Below are 16,115 nucleotides of genomic sequence, written 5' to 3'. Positions count from 1 at the left end.
CGTTTCATCGACGCCTTAGGACCACATGCTGGTGATTATAATCTCCGACTGCGAGAATTTTCAAAAAGTCTCACCGATCGGGCCTATACCTGGTATACGACGTTGGCACCAGGCTCTATTCGTTCTTGGGATGATCTGGCAGGCAGGTTCTGTAAAAAATACTTTCAGCACGAGGAAAGAGTCACCGCCACCCAGCTCAACAATACCCGCCAGAAGCATGGTGAAGATCCTGTGGACTTTGTACGAAGGTTTCGAGATCTGGCCCTAGATTACTATGATGAAAAAGATGAAGAGGCACTTGTCGAAATCTGCATCAGCAACATTGTAGCAGATTATAGAGTGTACCTAGAAAACATTGGCATCAGTCAATTTTCTAGGTTGTTGGAAGCAGTAAGAAAAACAAGCATGTCTGTCAAACCGACGGGACAAAGGACTTGGAGGAATGAGAAGAAGGAGGCGCACCAAGCGCTAGCTGTAAATGACAAGCCCTCCAACGACTAAAGAGCACGCAAAAGAAAGGACCGAGAGACGTACCCGCCACTACCATGCAAAGATGAGGAGTTTCATGCCATCCTGGACACGATGATCGCTGATGGCGCAATCAAACCTCTCAGGCCCTACAAAGTCCCCACCCGAGAGGAAAAGAATGATCCTAGGTACTGTCGCTACCATCAATTCGTGGGACATCCAACCACAGTTTCATCAGGCTCTGCAAAAAACACTCTTCCAGGCGCTTGGTATCGAACCCAGGCACTTGGGGAATTTTACTCACTTCTCTTCTTACGGCAGCCCAAGCCCATTCGTCAAGCTGCTGGAACAAAAGGCCCCAACACCTGGCAACTGTCGGGCACAAATGACCTTTTTACCCTTCCTGCTACAATTACGTTTAAATTTTTTTTTTTTTTAAGACTCTTGCCAAAAATTCGGCAGAGTCTCCCCTGTATTTTGTCCAAACCCAAAATCTTCCACCTGTTAAACAAGCAAATAATTCCACACCAACTGCCAGACTAACTCAACTAAATAATTTTCGACTCTGGTTCTCAGTTCCAATCAGATATCAGAGCAATTTCTAAATAATTTACAAGATTTCAAGAACTTTCCAACAAAACCCTACGTTTCTTGGTGGTGCGGAAGCTGGGAGTGGCCCGGTGGTGGATTCCTGCCCACTTCTACTGCCTGGGGGCGAAAAACAAGTTGAAAGTGTGAGTGGACAAAAATAATGTTCTTAAAACAATTTAGAATTATAATAACCCCCGTTGTAAAAATAATTCGATATGTAAGTCTAAAATTCGACTGTATTCAAATACAAGGCATATAGATAAAACATAGGTATGTATGCGTATCTTTACAGATATAAAACATGCACGTATATCGAGAAAACTGGTATATAAAATGACTGAAAGTAATGGCTGCATAAAAGTACTCAAATTCCTTTAAAAGTACCACCTAGATGTACCCCTGTAAATCCGTCAATTCCCATGGCAGGTCTCGGCGACACGCAGTCTAGCCGAGATGCAAACTGGCAGGATTCAGGGGACTATGGTCAGCCTGATCCGCTGGCAGGTCTCGATGACACAAAGTCAACTCGAGCCGCTCTGGCAGGATTTAGGGGACCGTAGTCAGCCTGATCCGCAATCCTGGCAGGTCTCGAGGACACAAAGTCAGCCGAGCCGCAAATCCTGGCAGGTCTCAGGACACCATGTCTGCCGAGACGCAAATCCTGGCACTCACGGTCCGAGCGTCCCTGAAACTCGTGAGGCAATGTCAAGTGCACTGACGAAACTGAAATCAGACTGGATGTCAATAGACATCGGTCCAACGGTGGGTAATCACCAAAAATGGGTACGTGGTGGTTTTTTTAAAAAAATAATAATAACTTTAGGAAAATCTGATTAATAACTGTAATCTCACATTATGCTGCTATCTCCTTTGATCCAAACCTCAAACTCTGTTTCTATAACTTTTAGCATGTGTAACTAAGCAGCATGAAATTATAGAAATGTTACTGCACAATCTTGCTTGGAAAACAGGCAATAAAACTTATTCAAGATCAAATATCAATTTATTCAGATAAACTCATTTATAAAAACTCATTTTATAAACTTATTTATATAAAATCATTTATGAAAGAAAGTCCACTCACTGCTGGTCCGAGCTAGCTGGACCTTTTGAAGGTCACTCCTGTGGCTCAGTCGGGCCTCTGGTGTCTGATTAACCATAAATAATAAATTAATAAAACTGCTCAATAAAAGAATTAAATTAAACACCCTGCCCCCGCTCCTAGAAATGCGTGCACTCACTTTAAATTCAATCCTATGCCCACTTAACCTTTCAGACAATGAGAACGGCCTTAGGAGACCCGAAACTTTACTAAGCGGTAAACTGCCAGACCGGCCAATCCGGAACCCCGTGAGGTCCACGATCTCCGATGGTCAATCTGGGATTCTCTAAAGGTTCCTCACAGAGAAAGACCCATATCCTGCGAGTTTGGTCCGAAACGTACGGTCGGATTAGTCAAAAGCGCGTTATCGCTTAAAATCCAAACCCTAGCCCCAGGGTTCGCGATTTCGGAGTATCCGGGACTCCGATTTGCAATCCGTCGAATCCTACACGATCCTGAAATCATGTAGAACGACATATCTGAATTTGGATGCTATCCAACGGCTCGACGACACTGCACCCAAGGATCGTGCAATATGAAAAATTCGTTCGGGGCTCAAACGGACTTCAAATCGAGATTCGCGAAATCCTACGCACTCGTGACAACACGAGGATCGCAAACCTACACAGAGTCACTACACTACCCTCACCCACACGCCGCCACACGAGCGGGCAGTTTGGGTGTCCAAAGCGATAACGGCTCGCCGGAAAAACTCGAAACCATGACTTCAAACTCCTATCCTAGGTAAAACACCCCATTTGGAGTCACTTTTGTTCTTGGACATACCCCAAAAAGTGGACGGAAATGGCCGATCACGACGGCCGAATTTGGCCGATTTTCAAATTGAAAATCAAGTGATCTAGGGGTAAAATTGATCAAAACCCATCCATCCATCAGTTAGAGCACGAACAATAGCTGAGAAACCATACCTGACTTGAACGATTTGGTTGAGAATTGAAGGAGAACGAAGAGCTTGAAAATCGGGTGAAAACCGGTTTGAAAACTTGATTTTCCGGCCAGTTCCTGGCGGCCCCAAGGCGGCGACAGGTCGAGGAAGAACGGCGGCGACAAGACAAAGCCGATGGTACCCGTGTCGGAGATCGGCGTGCCCTGTGGTGGCCGCTGTGTTGAACGGAAGGGGAGGAGGCGCGGACGACGTTGCGCGGGAGGAGAGAGAGAGAGGAGAGAGAAAGCTGAGGGGACGAGAAAGAGAAAAGGATAAAAATCTGACTTTTTGTCCAAATTACCGTTTTGCCCTTCGCGGTATTTTGACCGTATTTTCTTCGTTACAACTCCGATTCGAGTCTACTCCGTGTCTACGGACTCGTTTCGCCGTGCTCTACGCAACGACGTAAGCGGAATTGCCAAATTCCTTATCGGTCAAAACGTCAACTTTTTCCTTATTAAATAATGCGAGGGCAAAATCGTCTTTTTGCTAGAATAAATTAATACAAATTTTTAGATATTTTGTTTTGGGTTATTACAATTCTCACATATTATTGAATAAAAATAATATATATTAAAAAAATTGGTATAGCCTCACGGATATACTCAATTTTTTTCCAATTGTTTAAAAAAAAATAGTATAGCTGTGCCACTATACTCGTTTTTTCCTAAACTTTTTTAAACATAGTATAGCCGCACACTTTACTCTTTTGACATGTGGCGCATGGTCGCTAGGCGGGTTTATATATAGTATAGCTGCCAGGCTATACAAGTTTTTTTGGTATAGCCGTGCAGCTATACTGTTTTTCTAATTATTATTTTTTATAAAATATTATAGCCGTGCTGAAACGACCCGATCCAAATTTCACTTTGGAATCCGAACCGAACCCTATGTGTGTTCGACACCTGGCTGGTGCCAGGCACAATTGACCAAAACGCCCTACTAACCCAAAATTCAAGAAAAGTTGAGTACGACTTGTGCCGAAAATCCAACAGAGTCTACCCTGTAAATTGGAAATTTCCAAAAGTTCCGACTTGTAAAACAAGCATATACAAATATAATCCAACTGCCAGCATGTTTCAAATCATATCAAAATCAAGCATCATACTATTCTGGCCTCAGACCTCAATAAATTAAATAAATCATTCTGCTAATAACATTTAAATCACAATCTTAGAACATTCTCGAAACATTGTTAGATTTCATAATAGCTTAACTAGACTACCTTTTATTACTTGACCTCGTGGCTGCACCTTGAAATACAAGGCTGCATACGTACCATTACTGAGGGATCAAGCCACACGAATTTCTTTCCTATACTCATACCAGTCATATCCTGGGTATAAATACGCCATACTTTGAACTTCCTTTAGTATAGTTTAAGAATATCCCAAAACTGAGATTCTCTCCTCCTAGGCATACCCCTATTCCTAATCCATCTATCCCACTCTCGTAGGTCTCGGAGATACCCCTTCTATCCGAGCCGCAGTCCTCGCTCGCAAGTCTGGAAGGCCCCAAAGGTTCTAATATGCCTAGGACACATGTCCCTTGAGTTTGGTCTCGATCGGACGGTCGGATTACCCACGTTCGCACAATCGGACAACTTATGTAACCCTAGCCCTAGGGTTGGCGTTTTTGGAGTGTTCGGAACTCCGTTTTACAATCTGTCAAATCCTATACGATCTTGGGATCACTTAGATCAATATATATGAAACTCACTATGATCCAACGGTTAAAACATAACAAACCTAGAAATGGCACGATAGGAGAAATTCGTTCGAGGCTCTAACGATATCCAAACTGGAATCTGAGCACACCTACGCGCTCGTGACAATAAGGAGATCATTTTAGGATAGAATGTAACTCACCCACTCTGCCCACGTGCGGGAAGATCGTGGTGTCCAAAGCGATAACGCTTTACCGGGAAATCTCAAAATCAAGGGCCAAGCTTACAACCCTAGGTGTAAAACCTCATTTGGAGACACTTTTGTTCATGAACCTACCCCGAAAACTGACTGGAAGTGGTCGAAATCTCAACCCGAAATTCGACCAAAACCTAGTTCCTAAGTCGTTCTCCTACACTCAAAATCAATCAATTCCTACCCAACAGGCAGCTAGAACTCGAAGAGTAGATTAGATTCCATACCTTGATCATCGAAAATGGTGGCCATAAGAGAGAGATAGGGTTGGCGAAAGTCCTGTAAAAAACCCGGCTGTTTTTTCGAGTTCTCTGGTGGCACGAGAAGCAGCTGACGGCTGGGATTGGTTGAGATGGGACGGCTGAGCTGGGCCGGTCCTTTTGGTACTGGTCTCACCTGCTGTCATGGCCGGTTGGCCGGAATTCGAAGGGCGAGAGAGAGCTGTCGGGGGGAGAGAGAGAGGGAGAGGAGAGAGAATGAGTCGCACGGAGAAGAGAGGGAGGTTTTAAAATCTGTTATGGCAAATTACCAATTTGCCCCTCACCATATCTTAATCGTGTTTTCTTCGTTATAACTTCGATTCGAGCCCACTACGTGTCTACGGACTCGTTTCGTCGCGCTCTACGCAATGGTGAAACCGAAACTCCCAAATTCCTTCCCGATCAAAATTCAACTTTAAACCTACTAAATATTTTCGAGGGTATTCCAGTCATTTATTTGAAGAAAATAATAATTAAGAAGTAATTAAGGATCGGGTTGTTACACGTGCGGCTTTACGGTTTTGACATGTGGCACCTAGGCGATGGGCATGTCTTTTATTTATTTATAAAACGTATAGCCGTGCTGCTATACTATTTAAAAACAACATCTAATATTTTAAATTTTGTCGGAACAGGTTTTTTTATCTTAATATTTTAAAATTTGAAAATATAAAATTAGTTTCTTTACTTTTATTTTTTGTCCTACTTCTTTAATTTAATATTGTAATTAAGTAACACCTTAGCCTTTTTGAATTACTTTAATTACTAATTAATTATTATTTATTATTTAATATAAAATTTTTAAAGAAAAAGTCCACAAAATAATTAATTTCTATTTATTAAGTCTTTTGTGAAATGGTTCGGGTCTCTTAATTAAATTTTGCCATAGCCCAAGAGCCCTATCCATTGCTCGAGTATCTAATGTCCCTTTTTGATTTTTTACTTTTCTAGAGTTATTAACCGTATAAAGATTTTAGCACTTTGACGTGTAATAACGTATTATACACGTACCCATGTATTTCTTATGTTTAATGCACATATTTTTTACAAAAATTTCAATAAGATACTCAAAATTCACGTATTATACAAATAATTCTCACATACTATTGAATAAAAAATAATATGTATTTTCACCGTGCAGCTATACTCAATTTTTCCTAATTGTTTTAAAAAATAGTATAGTCGGTCGGCTATACTCGTTGTTTTTCTAAATTGTTTTAGAACATAGCATAGCGACACACTCTACTCTTTTGACATGTGGCGCATGGGAGCGGTGGCCGGGTATATATAGTATAGCCACTTGGCTATACTACTTTTTTAAAATTTTGTTAAGTAATAGTATAGCTGTTCGGTTATACCCTTTTTTAATTAATATTATTTTAAAAATAGTATAGCCGCTCAGTGTTACTATTTTGACACGTGGCACCTATGCACTGGACGCGTCCTTTTTTTATTTATAAATAGCACAGCCGGGTAGCTATACTATTTAAAAACAACATTTAATTAAGAAATTGCTTCGGTATAGGCCTGTGCCGGTTGGGACAGGTTTTTTATTTTTAATATATATATATATATATATATATGTAATAGTTTTTATTATTTTTTGGTTGAGTTTACATTTTGACTGTTCAACATTAAAAAGCCGTTGAATAATTCTTTCAAGTTCCAAGAAAAATCAATCACTCGCCCTAAAATAAGCTCTAGGAAAACTGGAGGGAAAGCTTTGGAGGGAATTTGGAATTTAATGCATTTCACTTGATTTGAATCTTGGTTAATTCTTTATCTAATTTGATTAGAGATATATAGAGGAATGGAAAGCCAAAGGTCGCAAAATTTTGGCGCCTTCTTTTTGATTGATTTCCCTCCTCCGTATTCAAAGAAGGCTAATTATATAAATACTTAATCTGTAAAGTAAACAGGTTGTGAAGCTGTAAGCAAACACTAGTGTTTGTGTCCATGGCTTTCAGTCAGTTATCCTCATCATCCTATGAGTCATACTCTTCCTCTTCGTCTTTTGATGAAGACCACCAATCTGATTCATACGATGATGAACTGGAGGATGAACAACTTGCACCTGATTCACAAGAGTCGCCTACCTTGGTTGGATCCGACACCGAATACAGATGCGAATCGGAGCCTGATTCAGAGGCCGACTCTGCCAAAAAGACCATGACCAAGACCAAAACCAAAACCAATACCAATGTTGAGGCAAAATCCAAAAACACATCGCCTTCGTCTACCGCCGTTGCAAATGAGAAACGGCCCCCGGAGAAGCCAGAGGAAAGGGGTGGTGATGCCTCCAACAAGAAGAGGAAGAAGGCAGAAAATGAAACAAATCTGCAAACTGGTGGTGATGATGCTGTGGAGAAGGACAAGGAGATGATGAAGAAGAAGAAGAAGAAGTCGAGGTCGTCTTCGTCTACTGCTGGTAATGCGAGAGTATGGAGCGAAAGGGATGAGCTTGTTCTGGTGAAAGGTATAATCTCATTTCTAAAAAAGTTCTCGACATTTGATGGAAAAAAGTTCTACAATTGGATCAACAAGTACATCGAAGCGGACGTGTCAACAGGTCAAATAGCAGATAAAGTGTGTCGATTGAAGAAGAAATATCGTAACAACGAAGCGAACCGCGGGCCAAATGGGGAGGATCCTGTCTTCTCAAAGCCTCATGAGCAGAAATTGTTTGACCTATCAAAACAAGCATGGGGGAGTATTAGGTCTACCACTAATAATAATAATAATGCTGATATTAATGGTGGTATAGTTGAAAAGGGCGCTGATGCTCAGAAAAAGGCAACGGATGTTGTTGATGATGCTCAGAAAAAGGTAACGGATGTTGTTGATGATGCTGAGAAAAAGGCAACGGGTGTTGTTGATGATGATGTTTTGCTGGAGAAGGAAGTATTGTTTGACGATAATCTAGTTATGGAAGCTTTTGATAAGTATTTAACAAGTCGTGGTTTAGATTTGAGGTGGTTTGGTCGAGACAAATTAGAGAGCTTGGAGAACAAGTGGAGAAAAATCAGAGTTGCTGAATCTACTTTTCGCTTACTGCAAGCCAAGTTTGATGTAAAATTGCATCAAATAGCGCTACATGCTTGCAACTTCTTTGATTATTAGTCTGCATTTCTTTTGCCTTAAGCTTTTATTTTGGTTATTAGAATGTGTTTTTGAATATTCAGTCTATTATCTGGGAGTTTTCATGGTTCATGCTGATATTAATGATGGTACATTTTGATGAGTCCTTTTGAATGAGGAATATATGTATGTTGGTATAATTAAAGTACGCCTTCTTAGACGATGAATGTAATCAGAATTGGTTTATGCCCCTTTCTAGTAGTTTTGCTTCATTAATAAAATTTTCCTCCTACTGTCTGTCGGGGTTCGTAAGAGTGCAAAGAACGCTTGCAGACATTATGCTGAAAGGCCCTCGAGCTTGCAATGCCAATGGGGCAGCGCACTCCATTCCTATTCAGACTGCTCATATCTTGTTTCTTGGGGCATGATTGATGAATAATATGCCAGTCCTTTGTAGGTTTGATAAGACATCAGTTTATCATAATTCATATTCTCAGTTTTGTTATGTTGGTGCTTGGACGTTTGTTTTGTTTGCTCATTGATCTTTATGGTTCTCAAAATAATCAATGGTCCAAGGATAATATCTGAATTTGATATATATGTATGCCCCACACGACTGATATACCTAATAAAACATTTTGTAGTAAATTCTAAATCTAACATCACTTTCTCTTTTTCTTTGTTCCAAACCACATTACAAAATCTCCAAAATTAAGTAAAAACAAACCCATGATCTCATCCAGCCAGACTCATGCGAGGAGATCTGTTATCCCATTGTGATCATGTTCTTTAATTCTTCCTGTTGCAGTTTTTGTGGCAGGTGTCCTGGCTCGAATTTGGCAACCATCTTGTTGAATACTTCAATTGCTGCCATGGTTCAATGCTTTGATTGGAAAGTTGGAGATGGAAATGAGGGTAAGGTTAATATGCAAGTTGGCGCAGGCATGTCTTTGCCCATGGCTCACCCACTTATACTTTTACCTGTTGATCACTTCAACCCATTTGCTTCTTCAACATAGTTCTATGTAAACTTGCATGTGGGTTATGCAAAACAAACTTGTGCTAAGAATAAAGGCCAACTATATAAGTATTGGTGTTACTCAGTACAAGATAACGAAATTTGATCATAGACTTCTTACATGCCACTCCATGTTTAGTATGCCATTGCGAAAAGCATAATGTGTTCTTAAAAATGATTTCTCAAAAATCTAACTCTGGATCCTAGCATAAGTGGTTTTATTTTCAAGAAATTGAGATACAATTGGAGGGCAAAATTTCTTAATTTCTCCCCGACTCCTATTCTCGTTCACAAAGTTCACATGCGCATAACTAGTAACTACTCCAAATGACCAATTCTTGATTAATAGCAAAGGCAAGACTACAGACATAATTAACTGGAATTATCATCAAATAGACTCAAGTTGTACAATTGAATTTTTGACATTGCAACAATGCATTAGTTGACAGAAGAATAATTTGAAGTCCAGGATGTCCAGGGTAAATGTACAAGTTGAATGGATCTTATCTTTCATTACAATTGACATGTAAATTGTACAACCTCAAGGTTGAACAGCCTCTAGAAGTTTCTCATATACTTGCCTAGCAGACAAATCCTCCACCTGCAATAATCACCAAATGATAATGAAGAAGGCCAAGCAAGATCAGCTTAAGCAGTTTCTATCATAACTCATACACAATTCAGGGGTCGATTGCATACATAGCTTCTATCAGGATGCCGCCCAAGTGAGGTTCCCCAAATGAATTGTAGTTGCTCTTATTTTATAAGCAGTCGAATAAATTAGATAAGGAAGAAATATCATGTCTTGTTTTTATCTATGTTACCAAAGTAGAAATGTTTGTGCAACAATACAGTAAATTGGGGAATAGTACATGGCAGCAAAATTATTGTATACAATGCTCTGAATTTTCTTATAACGAAAATGATAATGTTCTCCTTAACATAGGCACATTTGAAACAGAATATGATACACCCAAGCTGCCACCAACACCCACACCCATGAGAGAGAGAGAGAGTAAAACTTGTTTAACTCACCACAAGGAGTTTCGATTTATTATTCCACCCTCTCTGAAGAGTCATCTGGCTTAGTCTCAGACCCAACACCTGTGTAAAAAGAAAGTATTAGATTTACACGTTCAAAAAGATTGGCTTCTTAGGTTAAACAGCCTAAGTTGAAACAGAATCATACTTTGCCCATGAACTCCAAGAGTTCATTGTTTGCTTCTCCCCGAGCTGCAGGTGCAGCCACAGTAACTCTAACATCATCAGCATTCACTCCTGTCATAAGAGAAAAAAGTGGGAACATGAAATTTATGTCAAGGAACCAATAATTTAAAATATAATCAGTCATTTAAATTTCTGGTAAAAAAAAGACTTTTTTTTGGTGAAGCGAACGCAGCCCTCGTAGAGATATATATATAGATATCAAACTTAAAAGTCAGCAAGGACTAGTGCTCAGCACACGCGAAATCCAAAAAAATCAAAAGAAGTATATGCACTAATTGACTTATGATTTCCATTCGAACTAACGAGTTGCATGCTAAAAATATGACAGAAATACATTAAAAATTTCTGTTACTTGTGATTGCTGACCGTTGTGCACGGTCTTCCACTTCTATAGCCACTTGAACGAGTCCCCCATCTAGGTTTGAAATGCAGGGTGGCACAGGAGCATCCTACATCACATATCAGACTACCCAATTAGGAAATTTGGATCACACTGTAGTAGACAGTAGTCTGAACTGCCATGCTCAAGCATAGACAAACTTTCTTAATAGTTTTCCAAAATGTTTACAACCCAACAGATGGATACAATGAGAAATAAGCTCCTATTTCCCTTAATTTATAAGAAGGAACCCAATTTCTGAATGCAAACTAAATATGAGAACGCGAGACAGTTTTTTTCACAATCAAGTCAACAGATGATGACACAAAGCCTTTATAAACTATCTTATACCTGTGGGTTGGTTTCAGCAGCAACCGTGCTTAGAGCACCATCAACAACATATATGAAAGAAGCACCTTCCAAATCTTCTTCTGAGCGATAGAAAACAAAGAGTCCACAACCCACACAGTTCATACGAAATTGCTTCTCCATTTTCCCCTCACCCCTGGATTAATAACGATCAAGATTTCAAAATATGAACTACGATGATACTATCACATAATAATTGTACTTGAAAAAAAATCATTAAACTCTATCTTGATTGAAGAACATAATGCACTGACAGGACAATCTCAAGGAAGAACATACGTATGAAAAGGTGCAGAAACAAATAATTTCTCAGAAACTGTCAGACAAACTGAGGTACAAGAAACTGAAGGCAGGTGATCAGCCACTGTTAAACAGAGAGTGTCTTCCAGTCCAGTATACAAGACACATCAGTAAAAACCCAATTGTTTTCTTCTTCTTACAAACTGTATAACACTAAAGATATCATACTTTCATTAGAAGAAGAAAAAGAACCTTTTCAATACAACTTTTCCAGCCTCAGCAATGTTAAGCCTTGCAAGATGTTTGCTCTTGTCCAACACATAAGCTTTGTCAGTCTTCCTTTTGGGCATTTTCTGCAACTGGGTATCTTATACAACACACATTTCAGTATAATATAAACTGCTTGCCCAAAAATATTATTCAACAAACTCTCTTTTAACAACCATTGAAATCACATTTCTTTCTCTTCAGCACCACCCTCTTCCATCAAAATTTGGATTGTAAAAACCCAAGCTTTAGCCCTTTCCCCAAAATCACAGTTCTTTTCTCCCTATTTCATTCACATGAGAATTCACCAACCGTTGAAATTGGAAAATCAATTTATCAGCTCTGTGATTTGGAAGAGGGACTAAAGAAATATTTCTGGGAAGCTCCTTCCGAAGGTGTTCTTCCCATGTCAGGAAATTTTGTTTCTATACCGTTGCGTAAAGTCAAATCCATGTGTTGTGTGAAGAAATTAACCAAAATTTACAAATGGCTGCCCTGGGATTGAAACAGTTTGTAAATTATAGAGAATAAATTCAATGCAATTAAAACTACTTAATGAAAGAAATTGGCTTTACCAAAAAAAAAAAAATTAAAAAATCAATCCTAGTAGTGTATGTGAGAAATCCCCGTCTTGTGATTTACGCTATCGGTTGTATTTGTATTAAAAAACTTTTATCTATCCATTAGATTAGGCACTGTCCCATCCCATCCCATTGCGCAACTAATTTTTTTAAATAAATAAAATCGTCAGGCAATATTTATGGGACAAAATAAAACAAATAAAAAATCGCCGGACGGTTTTATTTTAGCATAGTAGGCTCTGGTGTATGAGTTTTCCGATCCTATTTCACACTCTAAGAGGATTAAGAAAGAAAGAAAGGAGCTGTCGAGTTTACAAATTAAAAAAAAAAAAAAGGTTGTCAGTTTGAAATTTATTTCGGTATCTCCCATATTCCCAACAATCTCAAACCAAGAAAAGGGCCTCGACATCCATATTCGCACAGGGCCTCCAAAATCAATGGACCGGCTCTGTTTACCAATTTCTTTTTTGAAACAAATTAATTTCTGCTCAAACAATAACCCAACTACAATCAAGAGAGAGAGAGAGAGAGAACCAGTTATGAGGAGGTGAGATCCACAGTGCTTGCAGTAGTAGACGAAGAGATCAGAGTCAGGTCCATCTGGAGCTGCGTCCTCGCTCGAGTACGTGTGTGTTGTTCTCTTCGGCATCACTCTCTTCTCTTCTCTTCTTCTTCTTCTTCTTCTTCTCTTTCTTTCTAACGCTGATCGAATTGGGTATGGCTGGAGCTCCACCAAGGCACTCAAAGTGCTATTGTCGAGCTAGGATTTACTAACAGCAAGCCGAAGACTTGGACGACGTCATTTTCATGTCATGTTATGTTCTACTGATTTAAACATGTTGGGCCGTAACCTGATTGTGTCGGCCCAGCCCGGCCCGCCCCATTTAGATGACTCCTTATTATATCAGGAGACCCGTAATTGCCTTTATAATCCTTAGAAACCCTATAGAAATCTCAACTTATTAACGGTCATCTCTCTCTCCTCCTCTCTGTGTAGTTGCTCCTCCTGCTTAAGGTAAGCTCAATTCGTTGCTCAATATCCTTACTTTTGATAAAGTCAGAGTCTTTTAGGCTATATGATTCATCAATCTCTTTAGTATTTGAATTGAAACAGTTTTCTAGAAGTTTATGGTTTTACGGATACGCGTAGTTGCTTTTACTCCTGGAACTCAATGGTTGATAAATTTTTTCAGAATAAAATCTTCAAAAACACTTATTTTTCAGTAATATAATGTTTGGCAATATTTGTTCTGGTGGGATTTATCTAATTATGTATTTGTTGGGTGATTTTTGTACCTATCAGTGGGTTTGTAACTCATCAATGGATGAAAGACTGAATTTTTGGTATCTGGGTTTATGTTTTTATGGATACAAATAGTTGCTTTTACTTCTGGAACTGATTGTTTGAGAAAATTTTCCAGAATAAAATCTTTAAAAGCACTTCTTTTGTCAGTGATATCATGTTTGGCAATATTTGTTCGGTTGGGCTTTGTCTAATTATGCATTAGATTAGTTGGCTGATTTTGGTACTTATCAGTGGGTATGTAAGTTGTAACTCATCCATGGATGAAAGACTAAATTTTTTGTATCTGGGTTGTAGGAAAATCACAAAAAGGCTTATCAATGGCAGTCGCATTCCATGACATCAACTCGGCTGTTGGCCTGAAGAAATTGGATGACTACTTGCTTGCCCGCAGTTACATCACTGGCTACGAAGCTTCAAAGGATGATCTCATTGTCCATGCAGCTCTTTCAAAGCCTCCATCATCAGAATTTGTGAACGTGTCTCGGTGGTACAACCATATCACTGCACTTCTTAGGATTTCGTAAGTTCTTATAACTTGTGATGGGTTTCTTTTATCTTTATTATTAGATTATGATGGATCTCTTCAAAGCTCATATATTTGTGTTAAATCTTTGACTTATTTGATTATGTCTGTTGTTGTAGTGGTGTTTCTGGACAAGGCTCTGGTGTCATTGTTGAGGGATCTGCTCCCATCACAGAGGAAGCAGTTGCTACACCTCCTGTGGCTGATACAAAGGCAAGCACTTTTCTGCCCAATTTACTGAGTTGTCTGTTTGCTTTTTTTGCTTATAATGTGGAATGTTAGGGTTGGGCCATTATTGCTTTATCCGCTTTAAGAAATTGCATACAATTGTTATGCTCATGTGTTAGAATGTGATACGGTTTTCAGGCCTCAGCTGCTGAAGACGATGATGATGATGTGGATCTGTTTGGTGAAGAGACTGAAGAAGAGAAGAAGGCTGCTGAAGAGCGTGCAGCTTCCATCAAGGCATCTACAAAAAAGAAAGAATGTTAGTTTCGTATCTGATTTTGATCCCTTTCATATTAGTTTCCTATCTTGTTTTCAGCCCTTTCATATTAGTTTCCTATCTTGTTTTCAGCCCTTTCATATTAGTTTCCATCAAGGCATCTACTCCATGCTCCTTCCCTTTCATATTAGTTTCCTATCTTGTTTTCTGAAGGTTTGTTGTTGTATTTTTCCATTGTCAGCTGGAAAGTCGTCAGTCCTGTTGGATGTGAAGCCATGGGATGATGAAACTGACATGAAAAAGCTTGAGGAGGCAGTAAGAAGTGTTCACATTGAAGGCTTGCATTGGGGAGCATGTAAGTTCTTTCATCTAAGTTAATTGCAGGTATAAGCTAAGGGCCAGATTTTCTAACCATAGTTAGCAACAAAATTTGGCCATTGATATTCACTTAATACACTAGCAATGTGGAAGTCAATGTTTTGAAGTTTGTAGTCCTCGTGATTGATGCTAAACCAGCCTTTATGTTCCTAATTTGGTTATTTATTATCTTGTTGATTCTGCAGCCAAACTTGTAGCTGTTGGGTATGGAATAAAGAAGTTGCAAATAATGCTAACAATTGTTGATGACCTGGTCTCTGTTGACACTCTTATTGAGGAACAACTTACTGTTGAACCAATTAATGAGTATGTCCAGAGCTGTGACATTGTAGCCTTCAACAAAATATGTAAGTATATTTACAGTTTGTAATCAAGTAATCATTTTATGGACAATTTGTTTGAGATACGAATCCTCACTGTTGATTTATCCTTACCCTTTGTTTCTCATTGCAGGATTGGAGCATGGAGTGTTCTAGTGTGAGAGGATTGCTAGGAAGATATTTTATATCTGCTCATTTCTTGTTTCTTGGGGCATGATTTGAGACTTTATATTATCTTTGGTTATCATGTATTTTAGCATTCCTTTGATGAATAATATGCCAGTCCTTTGTAGGTTTGATAAAGACATCAGTTTATCTTAATTCATATTCTCAGTTTTGTTATGTCGGTGCTTGGAAGTTTGTTTTGTTTGCTCAAGGATTTGATCTTTATGGTTCTTAAAAGAATCAATGGTTCTAGGATAATATCTGAATTTGACATGTTTTCTGTAGACTCTAGCGTTCATGGACCAAGCTCGAGTGCGTATGTGAAAATCTGCATTCAAACTGTGTTTTAATTTCTGAAATTTTTTGGTCTTTTTTGGTCCAAAGAGAAGTGTCCATGGTAAATTGGTAATGCAATAATTAGGAAATTAAAAGAGTAGTTTTTGATATATCGATTTATGAACCCATCTACTAACCCCAAAAATTAGTAGTCACAGACGCGCACCCTTGCACTGTCCTGCGTCATGAGCAAACCT

At 39.0% G+C, this 16,115-nt stretch overlaps 3 protein-coding genes across 4 annotated transcripts; 2 read left to right on the top strand and 1 right to left on the bottom strand.

Moving 5' to 3' along the window:
- Positions 1–7,242: 7,242 nt before the first annotated feature.
- On the top strand, positions 7,243–9,383 carry LOC117613356 (GLABROUS1 enhancer-binding protein-like 2). Its single transcript, XM_034341964.1, has 2 exons — positions 7,243–8,348; positions 9,185–9,383. The coding sequence occupies exons 1-2, from the start codon at positions 7,243–7,245 to the stop codon at positions 9,381–9,383; spliced, it is 1,305 nt and encodes a 434-aa protein (XP_034197855.1).
- A 314-nt stretch (positions 9,384–9,697) lies between these two features.
- LOC117613359 (UPF0235 protein At5g63440) lies at positions 9,698–13,199 on the bottom strand. Of its 2 annotated transcripts, none has more exons than XM_034341966.1 (7): positions 12,980–13,199; positions 11,850–11,964; positions 11,340–11,493; positions 10,962–11,058; positions 10,572–10,660; positions 10,418–10,486; positions 9,698–9,983 (listed from the first exon to the last, which is right to left on the bottom strand). In XM_034341966.1, exons 1-7 carry the CDS (start codon positions 13,092–13,094, stop codon positions 9,924–9,926), a joined length of 699 nt encoding a protein of 232 aa, XP_034197857.1. In that variant the 5' UTR covers positions 13,095–13,199; the 3' UTR covers positions 9,698–9,923. The 2 variants fall into 2 exon arrangements, with proteins under 2 accessions (XP_034197857.1, XP_034197858.1); XM_034341967.1 differs by having other exon boundaries at positions 11,850–11,956; positions 12,980–13,092.
- Positions 13,200–13,350: 151 nt separating this feature from the next.
- On the top strand, positions 13,351–15,759 carry LOC117613357 (elongation factor 1-delta 2-like). The gene is made up of 7 exons (XM_034341965.1): positions 13,351–13,460; positions 14,046–14,271; positions 14,394–14,487; positions 14,641–14,761; positions 14,961–15,074; positions 15,283–15,444; positions 15,551–15,759. Coding segments are annotated over exons 2-7 (696 nt in total). The 5' UTR covers positions 13,351–13,460; positions 14,046–14,068; the 3' UTR covers positions 15,553–15,759.
- The last annotated feature ends 356 nt before the right edge of the window (positions 15,760–16,115 follow it).

Source organism: Prunus dulcis, unplaced genomic scaffold, assembly GCF_902201215.1.
Source record: "Prunus dulcis unplaced genomic scaffold, ALMONDv2, whole genome shotgun sequence".
NCBI lineage: Eukaryota > Viridiplantae > Streptophyta > Magnoliopsida > Rosales > Rosaceae > Prunus > Prunus dulcis.
This window is presented reverse-complemented; position numbering and strand designations above follow the sequence as displayed.

What these genes read in the sequence shown, in the direction of transcription:
- LOC117613356 (XM_034341964.1), top strand. Translation starts at nt 7,243, where the DNA reads ATGGCTTTCAGTCAGTTATCCTCATCATCCTATGAGTCATACTCTTCC. An exon ending in TTTCGCTTACTGCAAGCCAA is followed by an intron (nt 8,349 to 9,184) that starts GTTTGATGTAAA and finishes TTTTTGTGGCAG; the next exon opens with GTGTCCTGGCTCGAATTTGG.
- LOC117613359 (XM_034341966.1), bottom strand. Translation starts at nt 13,094, where the DNA reads ATGCCGAAGAGAACAACACACACGTACTCGAGCGAGGACGCAGCTCCA. An exon ending in ACAACGGTCAGCAATCACAA is followed by an intron (nt 10,661 to 10,961) that starts GTAACAGAAATT and finishes CTCTTATGACAG; the next exon opens with GAGTGAATGCTGATGATGTT. An exon ending in ATAAATCGAAACTCCTTGTG is followed by an intron (nt 9,984 to 10,417) that starts GTGAGTTAAACA and finishes TGATTATTGCAG; the next exon opens with GTGGAGGATTTGTCTGCTAG.
- LOC117613357 (XM_034341965.1), top strand. Translation starts at nt 14,069, where the DNA reads ATGGCAGTCGCATTCCATGACATCAACTCGGCTGTTGGCCTGAAGAAA. An exon ending in ACTGCACTTCTTAGGATTTC is followed by an intron (nt 14,272 to 14,393) that starts GTAAGTTCTTAT and finishes CTGTTGTTGTAG; the next exon opens with TGGTGTTTCTGGACAAGGCT. An exon ending in ATCTACAAAAAAGAAAGAAT is followed by an intron (nt 14,762 to 14,960) that starts GTTAGTTTCGTA and finishes TTCCATTGTCAG; the next exon opens with CTGGAAAGTCGTCAGTCCTG.